The sequence below is a fragment of the Aythya ferina genome (genome assembly GCF_964211825.1).
Source record: "Aythya ferina genome assembly, chromosome: 2".
In the NCBI taxonomy this organism is placed as follows: Eukaryota; Metazoa; Chordata; class Aves; order Anseriformes; family Anatidae; genus Aythya; species Aythya ferina.
In genome coordinates this window covers 65,457,442-65,477,367 of record NC_140297.1, presented here as the reverse complement: position 1 = coordinate 65,477,367, position 19,926 = coordinate 65,457,442, and the positions used below count along the sequence as shown (strand labels likewise).

At 39.9% G+C, this 19,926-nt stretch overlaps 1 protein-coding gene and 1 long non-coding RNA gene across 12 annotated transcripts in view; one reads left to right on the top strand and one right to left on the bottom strand.

The window, feature by feature from the left end:
• PHACTR1 (phosphatase and actin regulator 1) overlaps nt 1-19,926 on the top strand; it is a gene marked incomplete at its 3' end in the record, with an annotated part of 439,651 nt that overhangs the window by 378,107 nt on the left and 41,618 nt on the right. For all 11 annotated transcript variants that reach the window (XM_084511511.1, XM_084511517.1, XM_084511521.1 and 8 more), the window contains 3 exons: nt 1,458-1,788; nt 7,631-7,833; nt 10,119-10,275. In XM_084511511.1, coding sequence (XP_084367637.1) covers nt 1,458-1,788; nt 7,631-7,833; nt 10,119-10,275 — 691 coding nt within the window. The remainder of the gene's footprint in view (nt 1-1,457; nt 1,789-7,630; nt 7,834-10,118; nt 10,276-19,926) is intronic.
• Nucleotides 8,539-19,926, bottom strand: part of LOC311432935 — a 162,831-nt gene continuing 151,443 nt past the window's right edge. Inside the window, exon 2 of the long non-coding RNA XR_014690436.1 lies at nt 8,539-8,819. This is a non-coding gene — a long non-coding RNA (uncharacterized lncRNA). The remainder of the gene's footprint in view (nt 8,820-19,926) is intronic.

Below are 19,926 nucleotides of genomic sequence, written 5' to 3'. Positions count from 1 at the left end.
TGAGGCCGCACCTCAAGTACTGTGTTCAGTTTTGGGTCCCTCGCTACAAGAAAGACATCGAGGTGCTCGAGCGAGTCCAGAGCAGGGCAACGAAGCTGGTGAGGGGTCTGGAGAACAAGTCCTACGAGGAGCAGCTGAGGGATTGTTCAGCCTGGAGAAGAGGAGGCTCAGGGGTGACCTTATCACTCTCTGAAGGTACCTTAAAGGAGGCTGTAGCGAGGTGGGGATTGGTCTGTTCTCCCACGTGCCTGGTGACAGGACGAGGGGAAACGGGGTAAAGTTACACCAGGGGTGTTTTAGGTTGGATATTAGGAAGAACTTCTTTACTGAGAGGGTTGTGAGGCATTGGAATGGGCTGCCCAGGGAAGTGGTGGAGTCACCATTCCTGGAGGTCTTTAAAAGATGTTTAGTTGTTGAACTTAATGATACGGTTTAGTGGAGGACTTGTTAGCGTTAGGTCAGAGGTTGGACTCGATGATGTTGAGGTCTCTTCCAACCTAGACAATTCTGTGATTCTGTGATATCTTCTCATTCTCTTTGCTCTTGGCATGCACTGTGACCATTGACTACACTCATCTTGGGATCTTTAAGCCCTCCCATTACCTCTTCTTCCTTCTGAAAACATTTCACAGTGCATCTCCAAAAGTCTGCATCCTGCAGTTGAGTCCTGGCAGAGGTTTGTGTGCAGACCTCTCATTGATTTCCCATGGAAGTCAGGGGAGTCTTTGCCTGGCAGGTCAACTATGTGATTCAAGGAACATGCCTAGAGTTAAAAAGGTTAAGATTCAGTTCATGAGCCCCTAGAAAAGTGCCTGCCAAGTCTTCTGTAAAAGAATACATTAATCTTAACTCTCTTATAACCTTTTTACCATTTTCTCCTCCTGTACCCTTCATTTTTCCAGACAGTTCTTGTTTAGTTTTCAAACTCTATTTCATTTCTTTTTTGCCCTGTAATGTAATTTTAATGCCAGATGTTTTGCACGTTATAAAGCTGTAAGAAATGTGACTTGTAGTAATTGCAGTGCAGCAGATGAGAATGGTCAGCTTGTGCTCTGGCAGTGATGGTGGTGAGTCATCCTATTGTTAGGATGCTCCCGCCATTTACATGCCTGTTGAGCAGGAGAGGTTGTGCTTACCTCAAAGGGCTGTTTTGGAGGATTAGGGCATTAAAGCGTTGAAGTGTGCCACAAGCCTTTTTAAGCATTACTTAATGTGTTAAGGGATATGCACAGCCCTGGGATGTTTTTTTGAGACTCAGAAGTGCTGCAAAACAACAGTTATTTTTCTGAACACCGTGCTGAGTGCAAGCTATGCAGCATCATCTGTCACATCAGGGAAGGGGTGCACACTCCTGTGTTGACTTTCAACCTCAGTACCTGCGCACCCAGTCAGGTACACTGACCTCCATCTCACTGCCATGAAAATTAACACCAGGGCCTCTCTTTCTTCTGTTCTAGATCCTGGCGCTCCTGTGAAACTGCCTTGTATGCCAGTTAAACTGTCACCTCCACTACCTCCAAAGAAAGTCATGATTTGCATGCCTTTAGGGGGGCCAGACCTCTCTCTCTCATCCTATTCCACACAGAAGAGCTCCCAGCAGCCTTTGAGTCAGCACCATCACACTGTCCTGCCATCCCAGTTAGCAGCTCACCAGCACCAGCTCCAGTACAGCAGCCACAGCCAGCACCTGCCTTCTGGGTCCAGCACATTGCCCATTCACCCTTCAGGTTGCCGGATGATAGAGGAACTGAACAAAACACTAGCCATGACCATGCAAAGGCTAGAAAGGTAATGGATCAACTTTTAAAATTACATGTTTACGTGCACTGTTTCCTCCTAGCCTCAGTGTCAATATCATCACCTATGCTTACAGTACTTGAATCAGGCCTCTTCTTTGGGTATCTAGCACCTTCAGGGCAATCATTGCTGGAGAAACAGACATGGAAAAAGGTTTTTCAGGTTTGTTTGGCAGGTTTGTGGCAGAAGGGTAAAAAAGACCAAATTTTCTGAACCCTGTTGTTCTGTTTATGGAACTAGGTAATACTGCAAGTGGAAAAGAGGTTAATATGACATGTCTGGTTTGCAATATATACTGCACTGTATAACTGCAGAGCTCCAGTTATGTGGAGGATTGCTAGAAAAAAAGAAAAGGAAGTATAAGATTCAGACATAGAGCAATAAAACCAAGTGTGCCACTCAGTTGGAGTATCTGATTAGTATTAGCTCAAAGAAACCTATGAGGACTTCCTACAAGTCACTTACAGGGGTTTTAGTATACTATTTAATTTATTTCAATTAATTTAAATTAAATGATACATCTCATCCTAAAATAAGTATTTAACCCATTCCACAGCAGCTCCTTTCTTTTTAACCCATTTGCATCTGGAGGAAGGTTGTACATTTAATCAGAAGTGCTTTACCCACCTTGGGGCTGTTTTTCATTACTGTCACTTGTGAGCATCCCTGGATGCTGCTTCAAAGAATCTGAGTAAGTGAAGCATGTTGTGTAAATGCAAGCTGTCCTCATAGATTGTGAGATCAGCAAGCTTTGGAAAGTTTATTTCAACCTGTAGACAAAAATTGAGCAAGTCCCAGAATAGAGAAGGTATTCTCATAGAAAAATGACATTCAGCTTAGTACCAAGGGCAGTTTTTGTTCTAAAACCATCAGATCATCCTTCTGTTAGACAGGAAGCTAAAATGTTTGGTGTAGCAGACAAAATGCCTAATGACTTGACCCAATACCTCTTTGCAATAATGTTGCCTTCATTGTATTGCACAGTTAAAAAAGAGTTCTATTAGGGATGGCAGATTCTCTTTGCTGCCACTAAAAATAGTCAGGGGAACAGAGGCTGTCCCCCACTGTCAGTTTGTTTCGGTACCAGGATAGCAAGATCTCTGTGGCTATATGAAAGGAGCTAAGGTTTCTGCAGCCTGGGGGAATTCTCTGCTGAGGGAAGACTGTTAGGACTACCAGGGAAGTTTTTATTCCCATCAGTGAAAGGGCTGTAGCAGTAGGATTGAAAAAATCATTCACAATCCCCACGGTGTTTCCTGTGCCCAGTGATTACCTCTCCTATTGTCAGCAGGGCTGGTCAGATACATCTGCATCACCCCAAAGCTTGGTGCACTGAGCAGAAAGGATAACTGGTGCCTCCCAAAGGCTCATTTGAGGGCAGCAACACTCATTTCATCCCCAGCGCAGGTCAGATGTTAACCTTACAGTCTGGCTCACACTGCCAGCAAAAGGCACTTTGTTGTCCAGAGCCCAGTGAGATCTCTCAGAGTATGACTTAACTATGTCATCTGTTGCCCCACAGCAATGAATGCTCCAATTTCTAGGTGTTTACCTCTACATCTACCTCTATATCAAGTTTACCTCTACAAGCATATTTAACCGATTTAAAGGTGATGTTGTTTCAACTATGAATTTGAAGCTGAAGCTGTGCTGCTTGTTGAAAACTGAATAAGGAAAAATTAATTTCCTAATATGATACAATTACATCACGTTGCAGAATAGAGTGAGAAAAGGTTGTGACACTGATATTTCATATTTAAAATGAAAATGAATCCTACTTCATGATATGGCAGACAGTTGATTTTTCATAGTCTTTTTTTAGTTGATTTCAATCATGAAATAAAGTATTGAGTACTTCAGTTATTCTCCTTGTCAAAGCAAATCAATAAAGTTTGAATAAAGTTTGAATTCACAAGAGATAACAGGTAATGACTGTTTCCTCTACTACCGCAATTATTGTTTTCATAGTATTTACAGGTAGAAGGGTTTGTGGAGCTGACATTTGCTTTTAAATTCTTAATCAGAAGATTAAGCTTGTACAAGAGTCTTGTACACTATCAAGCGTTGATTCAGCTATCAAGGCGTCAGTTTGTTTAATGTATATACTAAAGAGCTGTTAAGTGGTCATACATGTATCTTACTCTGTGCAGGAACTGAACCTGTGACAGAGTGGTGAAAAATCGTGGTATCCAAAAGACAGTTTGTGAGACCATTTCCTCTGGGACATACAATTCAGCTTCAGACAGTATATTTATGAAATAAAATGCATTAAGCATCCCTGCCAGTGTCTTGTAAATCTTATAAAATGTATTTGAGTCAGAAAACGTTTCTCTTCCATAAAACTTGTCAAGAGAATTACTTCTTGTTTAAACTTTAGTATTGCCTAAGGATAGAAACATTTAATATTTGTAGCACTGCCTTCTTTCTGTCTGTCTCTCACATCTCTGTGTAGTATAAATATATATACAGTTGTTTGAAGTTATTTCTGATTTTTGTTTTAACTGGTAAGTACAGAATGGTGTCCTGTGGATCTGAAAACATGCTGATAAAAATGTACCTCTTTATTCAAAAATCAAAGAGACTGGGATGACAGATGAGAAGCACGTGTTTTTTTTCCCACTAGATTTTTAGGCATTTTACTTTTTTCTGTTTAGATTTTGTGTGTCACATGAGTCACTTATACACTTAAATTCTGAGTTTTCATTAAAATATTTTCTTACTAGAAACATTGCAAGCTATAGCGGTGTAACTTGTTTTGCCATTCTGATCACATAAAGATGACACAACAGTAAGTGCAAGTGCTTGTACTAGTCAGCTATGAATTATTCAAATCTGTGTGTTAAGATACATTTATCTTCTTAAGGCAAGTACTTGCTTAGCTGTGGCTTTGTTCTCTAATTTTGTTATAAAACATGATGATTTAAAATAGACTGTTTGAAACAACAGTGTGTTTTTTGTAGAATAATGTTAAAAAGAAATTGTGGTGTAGACCACCTGACCATGTGGGGGTTGTTTTTGCTAATGACCCAAAGGAATTTATACACAATGGAAATATCTAGTGACCTCAGTTTGTCTTTCTTAAGTGTACTGCAATACTGCATGTATTTCATAAGTGCTTTGCTTATACCGCTGACTTAGTCAAAATGATGTGGAGAAGGCTGATTTCAATGAAGAAAAACACAAAACATCAGGAAAAATGAGGGGTCTAAAATAGAAAGTAGTATTAGCAAGAAAGTGGATGATTCAGAAAAATTACAATGGGATGAGAAACCTTCTGTTTCTAGAGAAGTAGGTCAAATAAAGATCTGGCGTTGTAATTTGTAAATCTTCTTGCTGTTACCTGCTTGGTAACCTAAATTGTTGAACCACTTTGATATCTGCTGCCCTATGTGCACACTCAAATAGATGAATCTGTAACCTACATACATTCTTCACATAACAGTGAAGCACCAAATGTTCCTGGGTGCTGAACTATTTTTTGCTCTTTCCATTTACATTTCCAGAAGGGACTTAGTGAACTTGTACTTACTCTCTGTGTATATGGTGTTTTAAAAGTAGATGAATAATCCAGTGGTTATGTTCACCGTTGAAACTTTTTTTTTAACAGTGTTAACAGAATTTCACTGTATTTTAGTTTCTCTTGGGAATTTAATTCTAGGCTTCTGAATTTCCTGCCTTTCTTCTTAAAGGAGTTTTAAAAATAGGTTATGTAGAAAAAATATTTTTAAAATTAAGTTAATCAAATTAAAATTTTTGAAGTATATCTCTGCTTTATAAGTTAGTTTAAAGTTTTTAAGGACTGTAGTGCATTTGTGTGCTATTGGGAGAATTCAACTGATGCATTCTAAAACTACTGCTGAGATAAAAAGTTTTAGGTCAAGCTCATTGAAGTCTAGCACAAATTCACAAGCCAGTTTTTCATGAGCCTTCCATACTTTGTGTTACAAAACATAGGCTATCACTAAGAAAATAGAGTTCCTGTGTTCAAGGCATCCAATAAAGCTATGCATCTCATTATTGGTTAATCCCCAATAATAAATGTCGCAGTTAACAAAATGCTTTCTGGGAAGCTGAATGTGATGATTACAACATGGTATGGTTTGCTCACGGAATCTGAAACCTTTTATTCTCTTGAAACCTTTTATTCTCTTTAATCCCTAAGCTCATTGTGGCCAAGCATTATATACCCAGAAGTACATTTTTAAAAGTGTTTTTTCTGGGATGTTATCTGGCAGCCATTGGCATCTGGCAGTGCACATTAAATTTAGGATTGGAAGAAAGAGAAATATTTCAAGTCATCTCAGTAAAGAATCATTTAAAGAGAAAATGCAGTATTTTTTCAAGATGTGGAATGGCTCTGGTATTCTGAGTAGGCTAAAATATTTAAGGGAAGTGAGACTACTCAGCTCATAGTAACATCACACCCAAGTTTGCCCTACGTGTAGCTTGGCCAGCACATCTGGTTTCACACCTGTATTCCAGTGCAAAGTAAAATGAGAGTTTTACACAAAGAGTGTCCAACAGGCAAATGTTCCCCACCTTTTGTATATCTGTTGCCTCAGCTGAGATTTAGGAGGGAGAGCAGTTTCTGCTGACTGTGGAATAATTTTCAGAAGCCATCATTTTTGCCTGCCAGACTCTCATTTTAATTTTGTATTGGAAAAGCAACATGAGCTATCAGAATCACAGAACATCCTGAGTTGGAAGGGACCCACAAAGATCACTGAGTCCAACTTCTGGCTTCATACAGTACTACCTAAAAATCAAACCATATGTCTGAGAGCATTGTCCAAAGGCTTTTTGAACTCCAACAGGCTCAGTGCTGTGACCACCTCCCTGGGGAGCCAGTTTCCAGTGTCCAATCACTGTCTCAGTGAAGAAACTTTTCCTAACATACATCCTGAACCTGCTATGATGCAGCTTCAGGCTATTCCCTCCTCATGTTCCCGTTTTACTACTTCTGTTGATACGTTCCTTGCTTAAGGGCTTTGAAATAACAACATAGGCAGAACTAAATGGAAGCAATACTAATGGCAGGTCTGACCACAGTAAGCTGCAGGAAATGATCAGATCACACTTTATGTGACAAAAGAAATGTGACTTTAGATAGCATTTCAGATTTATCTACAGCACCTAGCTGGAGTGAGCAGCAGGAACAGGAGAAGGGATGTTGTCACTGCAGCCCCCACATGTAACTGTGTCATTAGCAAACAGACCTCCCAGGATTTAGCTCCCTCCCTTGTTATTCTCACTACCTCCCAAAATCTGTTTTCTCTGAGCTCCATTTCACATGCTTGGTCCCCTCTGCTTCAGATAGTCACGCACTTGTCTTCCCTTCAAGCCAATCAACAAGTTGCAACTGTGCAGATCTTAGCTTTCTTCTGCCTGCATACAATCCTCCTCTAAAATCCATACCTTTCTTTCCTCCCACTCTCCTACTCCAGCTTTTGCATTCAGGAGAGGTATTTTCTCCTTACTGCCTCCATTCTGGTGGAGAGGTCGTACAGACACCAGATTGCTTGTTGCCCTGAGTAGCTGGTGCAATTCCCTCTAAGAGACTGTATGGTCGGCAGCTTTTTGGTTCTTAGTCCTGAGTTGCTAGTATTTCTGCCTGTATGCTGTCCTACATCTCCCTAACAAGTGTTGTCCCTTAAATCTAATGTGCATTCAGTTTTAAACCCAGTAGATGTCTTGCTGGTTACGAAGATCTTTCTGTCCTCATTTCTTCTAAAAAAGGCAGGAAAGACCATTACTAAAAATAGTGACAGAAGCAACACAGACTTGCACTGCACTGTTTCCTTTAGTTTATTTATTTGTTTTTCTTTCCCAACAGCTCTGGTTTACATACAGGTGATAGTGTTACAAAAACAGGACCTGGAGGCCTTCCAGACATGAGACAAGTGCCAACTGTTGTGATTGAATGCGATGACAATAAAGAAAATGTGCCTCATGAAACCAGCTATGAAGATTCTTCCTGCCTCTACACAAGACAGGAGGAAGAGGAAGAGGAAGATGAGGATAACTCACTATTTACAAGTTAGACCCATTCCATTTTTTCTTTCTCATTTATTTATGTTTTCCTCTGAATTCTCAGTAACACAAAGGAAAAACAAGTGAATTTTCTTTCTTGACCATGGCTTTTGCATCTCTCAAGGCTTGACTACAGGGGGACGCTTGGCAAATTAATCCAAAATAATGAGTAATATGAATTTAAAGTGAATTCCCTGATCCACATGAATCCGTGTGTTGGGTAGCTCTCATGCAGAATTAAATGACCTTTTTTGTCTTATCTTAATTCTCTTCCAAATTGACTTTCAGATTAGTTTTCCCAAGTTTCTGTGGTATAGAGAAACCCTGCCTTTGACTTTAAGTCAAGATCATCTCAATAGGGTTACTTAAGGAGGATGAAATTAGCACCACAGAGAATCAGACTTTTGATGCAGAGAAAATATTAAATCATGTCAAAATCAGAATTTGGCACATACTTTATCCCAGTTTATATTGACCAAGGTTTACTAGAGTAAAGAATAGAGGAAATAGCCTTGACATTTCCATGCAGGAAAAAGTGAATAAAAAGTGGGAGAGGTTCATATTTTTCTTTTGAGTAGCTTACCTACTAGAAAGATGCCATGTGTTTAAAAAGCCTTTATTGTGCGATTTAGATTATGATGTTAGAGAGAATTGTGCAGATGAATTCAAATGAGATCAATATAAAGATGTGTTAATCAGTACAGGAATGCAGCATAGTTCTGCTTTCTACTCTGCTGCATTTTATTTTCCAAACACCCTGAGAATATAGATGGGAATAAGTTGGTTTGGATGGGAGTAAGTTTGTGTTTTGGTCCCAGAGTATTTTTTCTGTTCTGATTTCATTCTATATTTTTTAACCCATAATCATAGAATCATAGAATCATTAAGGTTGGAAAAGACCTCCATGATCATCTAGTCCAACCATCCCCCTACCACCAATATTACCCAGTACATCATGTCCCTAAGTACCATATCCAGCCTTTCCCTCTGAACTCCTGACTTGATCTAAAGGTATGGATTTGATTTGCTAAACAGTATTTTTACATGAGTGTAATTCCTTTTCAGGAGTCGTTTCTCGTTTGCATTGTTGTTACTCAAACTAGGAATCAGATTTGTATACCTCATGCTAATTGTCTCGAGAAGCACTATGGGCAGTTTGAACCCAGTTCTGTACTGGCTTACACTTTTTTCAGGTGCTTGTATCAGCACAAAATGTATGTAAAATTGCTGTATTGTGTGTGATTTTATTCCAGCTTGATGTGGTCCACAGTAGTGGCAAAATGGGCTCAAATATGAAGAGGTTAACTGATAGATGTATCACAACTACAGTCTAGAGAGTCCTGCAGCCCCTTCCTGACTTTTTTGGGAAAACCTATCCCCTCCCCTGGTGTTTGATCATAGGACTTTTTCATTAAGACAGGATACCTTACTTCATGCATGACAATAGCTTGTCATCCCATAGGCTGAGCTGAACTTTCAGGCAATTGAATTTCTTTTCTTCTGAAAACTGGGAGCAGTACAATCACACCGTTTCAAAAACGCACACAAGTTTCTAAAACAGGCATATTTCATCATCTCAAAATTTTCCCTTACCCCACAAGTGAAATTAGAGTTTTGCTCTTGAACTAAGAAGCAAAACAGAACTGCATTATTTTGCATTCTCCTGCCAAAGCCTTGTGGTCTGCTTGTGCCTCTTGACCCTGCTCAGTCTGTTTTGGGTGCAAGCCAAGGAAAGAAAGATTGACCCATGAAAGGCCACAGGTTTTCACACTGTCTTTGCCACTGTCACTTCCTGAGAAGCAGTGTCAACTAACATACATAAAGGTCTGTGCTGCTTATGATAGATTTTTGACTCTTTTTAATGCTAACTTGGCTATCTTGGAGTTACACAGCAAGAGAGAAGTAACTCTCTCTTTCTATGCCATAGCCCTGCTGTCCTCACAGATTCTGAGGTTGTATTATTAATTCTATTGAGAATTTAGAAACACCATACTAGAGAAAGCTACAGATGCTACTAGCAATTACAAGAAAAAAAAAAAAAAAACTTTCTTCACTCTTCTCCCTCTGTAAAACAATATTTTGATTCCTTTTTCCGGTACACCTACAAAATTCATCCTGTCTGTACTATGATGGAAATAATCTGAACACCAGAAGTTAATTGATGCTCCTTTTCCCACAGTCCATACCAGTGAGAACCTAGTATCCTCCCTTGCCTGGCACTTCTTTGCCTGCTGCATACTGTAATGAAATGATGACACCTCCTTTGGCAGAGCCTCTCCTCTCTCCCACAGGCTCTCTGGCAATGAAAGTCTGCAGGAAGGACTCTTTAGCAATCAAACTCAGCAACAGGCCTTCCAAGCGAGAGCTGGAGGAAAAGAACATCCTCCCCATGCAGACTGATGAGGAGAGACTCGAACTTAGGCAGCAGATTGGGACAAAGTTAACAAGGTAGGAGACAAATGTTTTTCTAGCTGTTGCTTTTCAAAATATGTGGTGGGACACAGCTTTTATCCTTACTCTGCAAACATTTGAGATCTGTTTGGTCACAACATTTAAGAGGAAAAGCCAAGGAGAAAAAAAGGCTCTAGGCATCATATCTACTTTCCTGTAACTTCCCATACAGGGTCCTATCCTGGCATATTTTATAGGATCTTTGGTTAAGTACCAGCACAAACTCTGTGGGTTTAGATGTTTTCAGTGCACTGTTGGGATAAGTTCAGCTTTGATAATATTTAGGACTGTAGCTTTTGGTGCCATTTGATAGGCTATTGGTTTGAACAGAGGACAGAGGAATAGCTTTCTCTCTTGACTGAGTCTCTGCTGAGTAGCTGAGTCTTTTTCTGATCCAGAATACTTCTGTCCTTCAGTACATGTTTTTGTTGTGTCAGACTTGAACAGATTTACTTTCATAGTCTCTTTCATCTTCATAACAGCATTTATTCACCAGCTGTTCTGTTTTTCTGTATTGCATGGCACATAGAGTGCTGGCCATTAAAGGAAGATTTCTATCAAGAAATAGTAAAGCAAGGTCAGGTAGGAATGTCGAAGGACCTCCTGTGCTCCAGCCATAATTTCTGCTGTCAGTTTAATGCTGTTATATTGTCAGCTCAGTGGTGTGAAGAGCTAGTGATTGCTATTAGTTGCTCTCTGGTGTGACTCTGAGAAAATCACAAAGAGACCAGTCAGTTTTTTTGTTGGCTTTTTTTGGGGGAGAGGCTCCTTTTCTTGCAGGGAAGTGAGTATACCGCTGCCATGTTGTACAGACAGGAAGAATAAAAGCTTCTGGTACCTCAGTCATGATTTTACCTACTTTTTTATGACCAGTCCCATCTATCTTCTCTTCAGAATAAAGTATCCACATTTTTCCAGCCCATCTTTGAAAGATTTCATTTGTGCTGAGTCATGCTTAGCCTTCTCCAAAACCTGTCTAATTCTTTAGTGCTCTTTTGAAGGGCCTCAGCAGTGATGACCAAAGTATACAAGTGGTGCTGCACTGTTGCAGGGTGCCACAACTGTTCAGTCCAGTCTTTGTTCAGCCTAATAACTCATTAATCTACAGCTGCACATAGAGCTGTAGAGCACAAAGAGCAGTGCGTGATAGCAAGGTCTCAGTCCTTGCCTTATATGATTAATTTTGAACCCTTTGAGATATGTGAGTTGAAATTTTTGTCTGTTAGTGTATCTTGATCTGCACTGCTTGACCTTGCAATGGCATTAAACAACATTTCCACTGTGCTGCCTATTTGCCTAAATTAGTAGGGTTTTTCAGAAATTTTACATCTCTGATTAAGGTAAATAGTGCCATTTGTGAACCTCAGCTCTGCACAGCTCACTGTACCCCAGGTGATTTTTATTGAGTATTTTATCTCTCACCATTCCAAAACATGCTTTTTCCCCACTAAAGAATGTTTCTTAAGCATGTGTCTTTTTAACAAGGGAAGCTAATTTTGGCAATACTCAGAATCCCTCTGATGTAAGCCCCATATTGTCACAACATCATTGTTTCCTCAAATGTGTTTGTTCCTATTTTCTCTGCTCATTCACAGTATGAGGTACAATGCTTGATCTTTTCTTGTCCTGTAGGTAGGACTTAGGGGTAATCACAAATGTTTCAAATAGTTAAAACTGTGTATATTCAAACTTAAAAAATGGCTTAGCCACTGTTGCTTCATTTCCATATGTTACAAGTGTAATGTCACTGAAATTGGTAGAATTTCACAAGCCTTACCTAGAATAATACAGTTTCCAGTCTGACCTTTTAATTACAAGTATTTACTATTTAGTATTTCACCATTTTGAATAATCAATAAATATGAGAAGAAAACCATTTTCATCAGCTCTAGTATGCAAAAAGCCACAGGTATTTCAGCACCAAAAGGAGAGTGCATGTCTTACCAGTGCTTTGTATCTAAATGTGATGTATCCATGTATACAGGCTGACAAATATATAGAGGGAATATTTCAATTTGGACAATATTTTTGTACTGTCCAGACTTCGTTACTGAGTCTTTTGCCATTGTCACACAATGATGCAAATGACAAGCAAAATTAAAGTAGTGAAGCATTTATAGTCTTTAGAGAAGATGTGAGATGCCGACTATAATTGCAGTCGGCAATTTTGGATTTCAGAGAGATCTGTACTGTTCTACCAATGGCCTTCTATGGATTAAAATATCCAGCCAATGAAATCACATAATCTACTTATAGAAGTTAAAAAAAAAAAAAAAGGCAGAATAAAAACTTCAGCAAATAGTTATTGTTGTCTGCAATTGATCCAATAATTTTCAGCAAGTGGCTGATTGGGATACTTCCGTATTTATGCATAATCCTCACAATATTTCGTTTGGAAGAGCTCATTAGCTGCAACATTTGGCAGATCAGAATTTAGTACTATGAAGAGAATGTAATTTTTAAAGAAGCTTATAGTCAGGCATATTGAGAGATTGACCATTTACATACTATGTGGGACCAAAATCATCCCAGGTGTATTTCCTCCAGTGCTATTAGCATTATAGCAGGAATCAATTTGGCTCAAAACTGTTTGTTCATGTCCTATTTAAAAGTAGTGTGGAACTCCTGAATCTCCAGGTTACCACAGACAATTGTTATGACTTTATAATTGCATTTGCAGAATGCAATAGGAGAATAGTGTTCTGACTTACACCAGAGCAGTGGTAGGGATGAGGCTGCAGAGACTGTATCTTATGGCAGAATCTGGCCCACTACACACCTGAGTGTTAGCTCATCCATGAGACAGATCAGGACCTTTGTGGCCTACCAGAGTAACATTTCACACAAATGTAGTGCTTTACTGGTGTCTAACCTGTATCAAGGCTCAGCAAATGCAGACCCAAGTGAAAATGGATGTTACTGCCCAAGACCACAAAACATGCCCTGCATATGGTGGTGCCCAGACTGCTTCATGGCAGTCTTTACACAGCAATTGCAGCAACTAATTAGAAGACCATTTCCTCCAAGCAAGCCAGAATGGACTACTTCAAAGTGTGATAACTGCTCTGAAGCCAGGAGCAAAAATAGTGAATTACTATGCAGAACTTAAGCTTATAACCACATGTAACTTGGGGATAGTAAGTGGATGCTAGAGGCCATGTTCTTAGCTGCTAAAAACCATTATAACTCCATTAACTTCCATTCTGAAATGCAGACTTGTCTGCACTAAATAAATCTTTAAGTGGGTATGGTTTTCTTCTCTGCCTAGTGGGCTAATAACTCATTAATCTACAGCTGCCAAACTCCTCAGTTTTGTCCCTTTGGTGCTTGCATAACTTCACAACTGCACAAATGCATGTAAGTGGCCATAAGCTAGAAAGAGGAAAACAGAACCCTGAATGTTAAGAAGCAGAGGGAAAAGATGAATTTCTGCCTTTCACTGGTCATTCTAGCTGTCTAACCTGAATTATACTGGTTGCCCAGTCATTCAGCTTAGAGCAGGAAAGAGGGACTGGATTTTGCTTTAGGTGGCTATCAGGGAGAGGACTAACATGTACTGGCATGATACTGCAGTACCCTGGTATGGAGATGGATGCTTCAGTCTCTGCACTTCTGTTTCCCCAAGGAATCATAATGGTGATCATAAGAAACCACACAGTCAATGTATTATTTAGTAAACACAAAAGCCCTTTAGAGAAAATCTATCTATATATTTATTTATAGCCATGCACTACAAGAGACTTTTCTGAGGATTTTGCACTACCTTGAAGTGGTAAGACCTCATTTCTTTGCACCTCTTTCACAAAGCCTCTCCCATACCTTGAGACAACTGTGGCTGATCTGCTATAAAAGAGGCTTTCTAAAGCACTTCTTTTTTTTTTTTTTGAGTCTCTTAAACCCCAACAGTAGCAAAGGGGCTCATTAGCAGTTAGATAACAGAAGTACTGAAGCTGAGATTTGTCCACTGTGACTCTGTCCACTGCTTTTCAAGAATGCATGGCATTGTCCTTATCTGATTTCACTGAATTGCTTCCTTCTGGCTTTTCAAACCTCCTGGAACAGGATCATCTAATTGTACAAAAAAATCTGATAATCCAGAATTATACGCATCACTTTCCCTAACAGTTAGAATCAATGGTAAGGGAACTGGTTGCTTCTTGATAGTCACAGTATCTTAGCAGTGTCATGTCTGCATCAGCAGCACACTCCTGCCCACCTCAGGGCAGAGGACAGGCTGGCTGCAAGTCACAAGGCAGGGGAGATGCATAAAGGCTGTCGATAGGCAAGCAGTGTGTGTGTCAGGGGACTGCTGCCCATCATCGGCAGATGCCACAGGCAATCCAGTAAGATTTCACAGTCTGTGTTGTGCTGCTGCAAAGAGTTGTCAGTTGTAGGAGTCATATTTAACCATGCCCAGTGTGGAAGCAAAGAGAGATGAAGTAGGGAAGCAGCTGTCTGCACATTAACTAACAAAAATAATTAAATTAGAAGCAAATAAACAAGCAAGAGTCTTGCAAGAGTCTTGAAATTTGCAGACATTACCTCTTGCTTCTCTTATGACTTTGAGTGAGGGACATCTGAGTCCTGTGAGTGTGTGTATATGTTCCACTGTCTTTAAAGCAGTGCGTCAGTAGCAAGCTTCTCTGCCAGATATACAGTAGTGCCCTGTTGTTTACTGTATAGTCCTAGATTTATGCACTCTGTAATGCATGATGGGGTGCTGTCCCTACAACAGTGAGTGGAAAATCTTGATCTGAATCAATGTAAATAATACATTGCAAGTATTGCAAGAAAAAGGATAGGAAGAAGGAAAATGAATCAGAGACACTATGCATGCACATGACTGTAAATATGTACACATGAGATATGGACATACACACCTGCCAGATGTCTTACTAGCCCCATTGATGCTTTGGAAATGGTTCAGAGATGTCTGTGATTTGGAAATGTAACATGACAAGTCATACATCTCATTATGGAATGGCAAGTTTGACAGATGATGGTCATCTACTATCTCAATCAGAAAGGTAATCTACTCTCCACATTTCCCAATCAATACTATATCTTTCTCAGCTGTGCTGAAAAATGCTGCCTAGAAATAGAGAACCTGACATGAAGTGAACTTGGTGAATTGCCACAGATATAAACAATTGCCTTTGAGTTTAGAATGTCATGTGTCTGCTGTAAGGTTTTTGCATATGTCCACATCAGGTGCCAGTTAGCTGTGTGTCCCTCTGTGTGTGGGTAAGTATGCAGGAGAAAGAGCATACAAGTATTTGTAAACAGTAGAAGAGACGTACACTAGAGAGTAGAAAAATTGGACAATATGGGAGAAGGATAGCATTTGCAGAGTCACCATGAAGTTGGCAGAGTTATTACCAGTGTTAAGGATGAGTCAGTCTGCAGGGTTTTCCAGTTGTTGCTTAGGTAGATGGATCACTTTCAAGGCTTTTCTCCAAAAGTTGCTTCCACCTTAAACATAATGCCTGTGGAAGACAGTCCAGTAGTTTTGGCCAGTTGTACTTTTCAGGTGGACAAGCCCAAATCAAGAGCAGCATGATGAGAGGAGATGTTATCATCATTGTATTGATGAACGTTCTCTTTCAGGAGGGTTGCTAGAACATTGTCCAAAATAATAAATTTGATTAACGTTCCAGTTCACTAAATCAATTGTTTACTTTCACCTGTGAAACAGGCTTGGATCTGTTGATTGCACCCATCACTTGACAGCTTGCTGTCACTGTCCCTGTCCCAGCCATTTGTCAGGTGCTATTAGGCAGAGCAGGACTTCCCTCTCTGCCCTCTCTTCCTGAGTCTGTGCTAGTATGGCTGACCATCCAGCCGCCTGGCTGATTTTTTGGCTGTTTGCCTCCAGGTTCCCATTTCTCACATCAACAGGTCTTTTATTTCAGGCCAAGAAAAAAGAAAGAACACATCTGAACTTTATGAGAGCAAGCAGACCACATCTTGCCATGTGGAGGAAGCACTGAGAATGGCAGAGGCCCACTGCCGTGGCCAGGTACAGGCCACTTGGTAGTGCCATAGTCATGGCTCCCCAGGATGCTGGTCTGTGAGGTACATGCCCTGCAAATGTACAGCGGTTCCTTCAAAAGCTTGAGGGGACCAAACAATCCAGAGATCATTTTTTACTCACTAAAATATTCTGCTGTGAAGAGAGGCAGCTTTTTGAAACAATTAATTATTTAAACTGTGTTGCAGTGCCAATGAGGGGAGGTTTTGTTCAGCCAGAGGATGGCAACAAGATGACCCCTGACAAGCATGGCTGGATCTTCTAATACCCATTCATCCAGCACCGTGGAGAGCATTTTGTTCCCTCCTCATTTCAGAGTAATTTAGGGATAGAAAGAGTGGACAGACAGTAGGATTAGGCTTTACTCACAGTCCTTATTTTGTTGGGTAACATGAAATAATTTCTTCCTAATTGTCTCTGATGTCTGCAATTCTCATGGTTATTGTTAGCTTTCGCTAATGAGAGAAAAACAAGTGCCTAAAGCAAGAGCTCATCTATAACCCCTAACAGCAGAATGCATGTGTGTGGTCCTTGCATCTTTACACATTGAGTGCTGGGTATAAATCACACAGAAAATGGAATTGTGGTAAACAAGCTCATCTAAATCCTGGATTAGAAGGGAGGATCCAACAGTGCTAGATTCATGAATGGGGGTGACCGAAAAAAGCCACAGAGGGCCGAGCCTAGGTTTTAGCTGTGATGATAGCTAGGGGAAAATGGCAGTTTTGTTCCTTTCATTTGTGAGGAAGCTGTACTTCTGTGAGAAACCCCAAGAGAGTTTTCTAAATTGCCCTTGGCATCAAGAGGAAGGCAGCAAAAGCAGGCGACAAATTGAAACCAAGTTATCATTACACATCTGGGCTCAACTGCCAGGAACAAACACTCTAAGCAGAACAGATCTTGGTCCCATGCAGAGGTATAGATGAGATGGACTCTCAAGGCCCTCGTCAGCCCTGTTTTCTGTGATTGATATGCTGGCAAGCTCTGTTGCTCTGAAAGGAAGGGTGGCATTGTAGTTAAAATGCTCAGGGAAGGCTGCGTCTTGCACAGGCTTTTTGACCTAAGGCAAGAGACTGAAAGATATACACATGCATATGTTTATAAATATATTTAATGTATGCTGGAGTCTCCAAATGTACATATATATACCTATGAATTTTTTTTTGGAAACAAATCTACCAGTTCACGAACTCTCATTGACAGCAAACTGTGTGCTTTCAAAAAAACCACCCAGCTATCAGGATCTCTTTAGACATCTAATGCTGTGTTTCAGTAGAACAAGGATTCTCGTTTCTGAACATGGTTTGGTCTTGTCTCTTAATGTCAGGAATTTTCATAGATATCATCATTGTCCATCACAGAAAAGCACAACTCTAACATCACAAATGATTCTATTACTATTGTTTTGATTTATGAGTTCAAACCACTAACAATATGTATTTGATTCATCTATGTAATTTTTGGTTAAGATTTGCTATGGCAAAAGGTCAGCGGAGCAATCCTGGAAGGGGGAACTAATGGTGCCACCAGAGAACATATTGCCCCTACATGCTCCCTTGCTTTTGGGATGAACAGTGTCCTTGACCCATGATCTGAATTGGCCCTGTCAGTGTGACCTCTCCTCTGTTGCAGCTCCAACTCAGAATGGGATGAATCCATGCCACCACCAGTGTTGCTCATCCAGAGTCAGCAAATGTTTTGCTATGCAGAAAATCAAAGCTTTGCACAGTGGATGCAGTTTTGCTGGCTGCAGACTGACCTTGTGCAGATGGGTCTCTCCATGTTAGAAGGTGGGGCTCCAAATGTGCACATACAATTTATTGCTGCTACAGAGGAAGAGACACTCTATGCTGAGGAGAGTAATGTTCTTAATGGTAGACAAGAGGCAGCAGGAAGCAGTGTTTGAGGGCAAAGTCTCCCCAGAGGCACCCAGGTGGCTACTGATGAAAAGGAAAGTGTTGGCTCTGTATCAAAAGTTCCAATTTCAATCAGAGGTGTTGCCAGTCCAGGAAGACATTTGTTATTCCATGGATCTCTCACTACTCCCATTGCTTGCTTTCATGGAAGCAGTACAAATCATTCTGCTTTTTCATTGCAGCAACTGTTTCTCCCATCTTTTCTTTGCACAAGCCAAACCAGAATACATTATAGAGTTAGAATTTCCCCTTCATACTTCCTGTCCTCTTCAGCCCCCTAATTCTTTCTGCATTCTGTATTTGAGGTTTAACTTATTCTGTCAACACAGCCTAGACAAATATATTTAGTCTAACTTAGTTTCCTTTGCAGTTTCAATGGGGTGCGGTATCCTTCATTTCATGTCCTGAATTGATAGTGGTGTTGCTTTTAGTTGTCAATTCACTGTCAGCTTTTACCTCAGAGGAAGCCATGTTTCTCTGCTGAGCAAAATAATTCATGGTGATATATAGTGTATGTATAATATAATGAGTGCTTGTGGCAGTAACAAGGAAATAACTTGGGTCACTAATAGAAATGGTCTTTTATTTCTGCAGTAGTCAAGAGGCTATGTGAAGTCTACAGGGTGCTCTCTTTTGACAAGTATGACAAATATTAACAAAAACAGGTGAAACACAAATAGGGAAGTAGTTTCAAGATGTTATATTCTGGCTTTAAAAGAAGAAAAAGGTGTTTTTTTTTTCTTTTGCTGTTTAATGCTGACAAATTTAGGGCAGCTCCATTAAGAACCAGCTCATAAATTTCCACCTTGAAAAAAATAACCATAAATCTTCACATTTGGTGCCTGCTGATTGCAGGGAGTTAATTACAAGAAAAAACAGTTGTTCAGATTGGATGACCTTGTAATTTCCGTAAAGGGAACAAACTAGATGGCAGTACAAGTAGATAAAAAAAGCAGACTGGCAGGAATAAACTTCACTTCATAGACTGGTGATTGTAAAATGGAGAAATTGCTTTTTGATCAAAATACCTAACCTCTTGCAGAATTTACAGTTTGCATTTTCCCCTCTATTATGGCCTATTTGGCAACACATGCAGGGATTAACAGAGGTCATCACAATAAAGGACTCAGACATAGAAAGTCATTTTTTTATCCTGACTCCAGTCTTTTATAAGCTTTTGAATATATATGTGTTCATATATCTGTGCCATGACTACTACTGTGAGCACAAGCAGGACAACTGGAGAAGTAACTATCTAACTTGTGCACAGGAATTTTATATGCAGGTTATTGTATGTGAATAAAAAACTTGAGTCCTGTAGTAAATAGGGTTTCATATATATTTGTTTTATATGGGATTAGATGTCTCTTGGACGAATGTACCAGTACAAAGAAAGCAAATATATTTATCATTACACCTGATAGAAGGTTTGAACTTTGCATGCTTTTCCTAATACATAAAATTAACACAAGGATCAGTTGGAGATGAAGACACTTCTTTGCATACATGTGGAAAAGTTACAATTGGTATTCTAGAGGAAAGTGCGGATGAGAATTATGCTCATGTTAAAGTGCACTGGGATTCATAACCACTGTGCAGACTATATGTGGAGATTAAACTCCTTTATCCTCAGTCTTGACAGTGTAAAATTACTATTTATGTTAATAACATTAACGAAGAGGAAGTATTCTCATGTGCAGT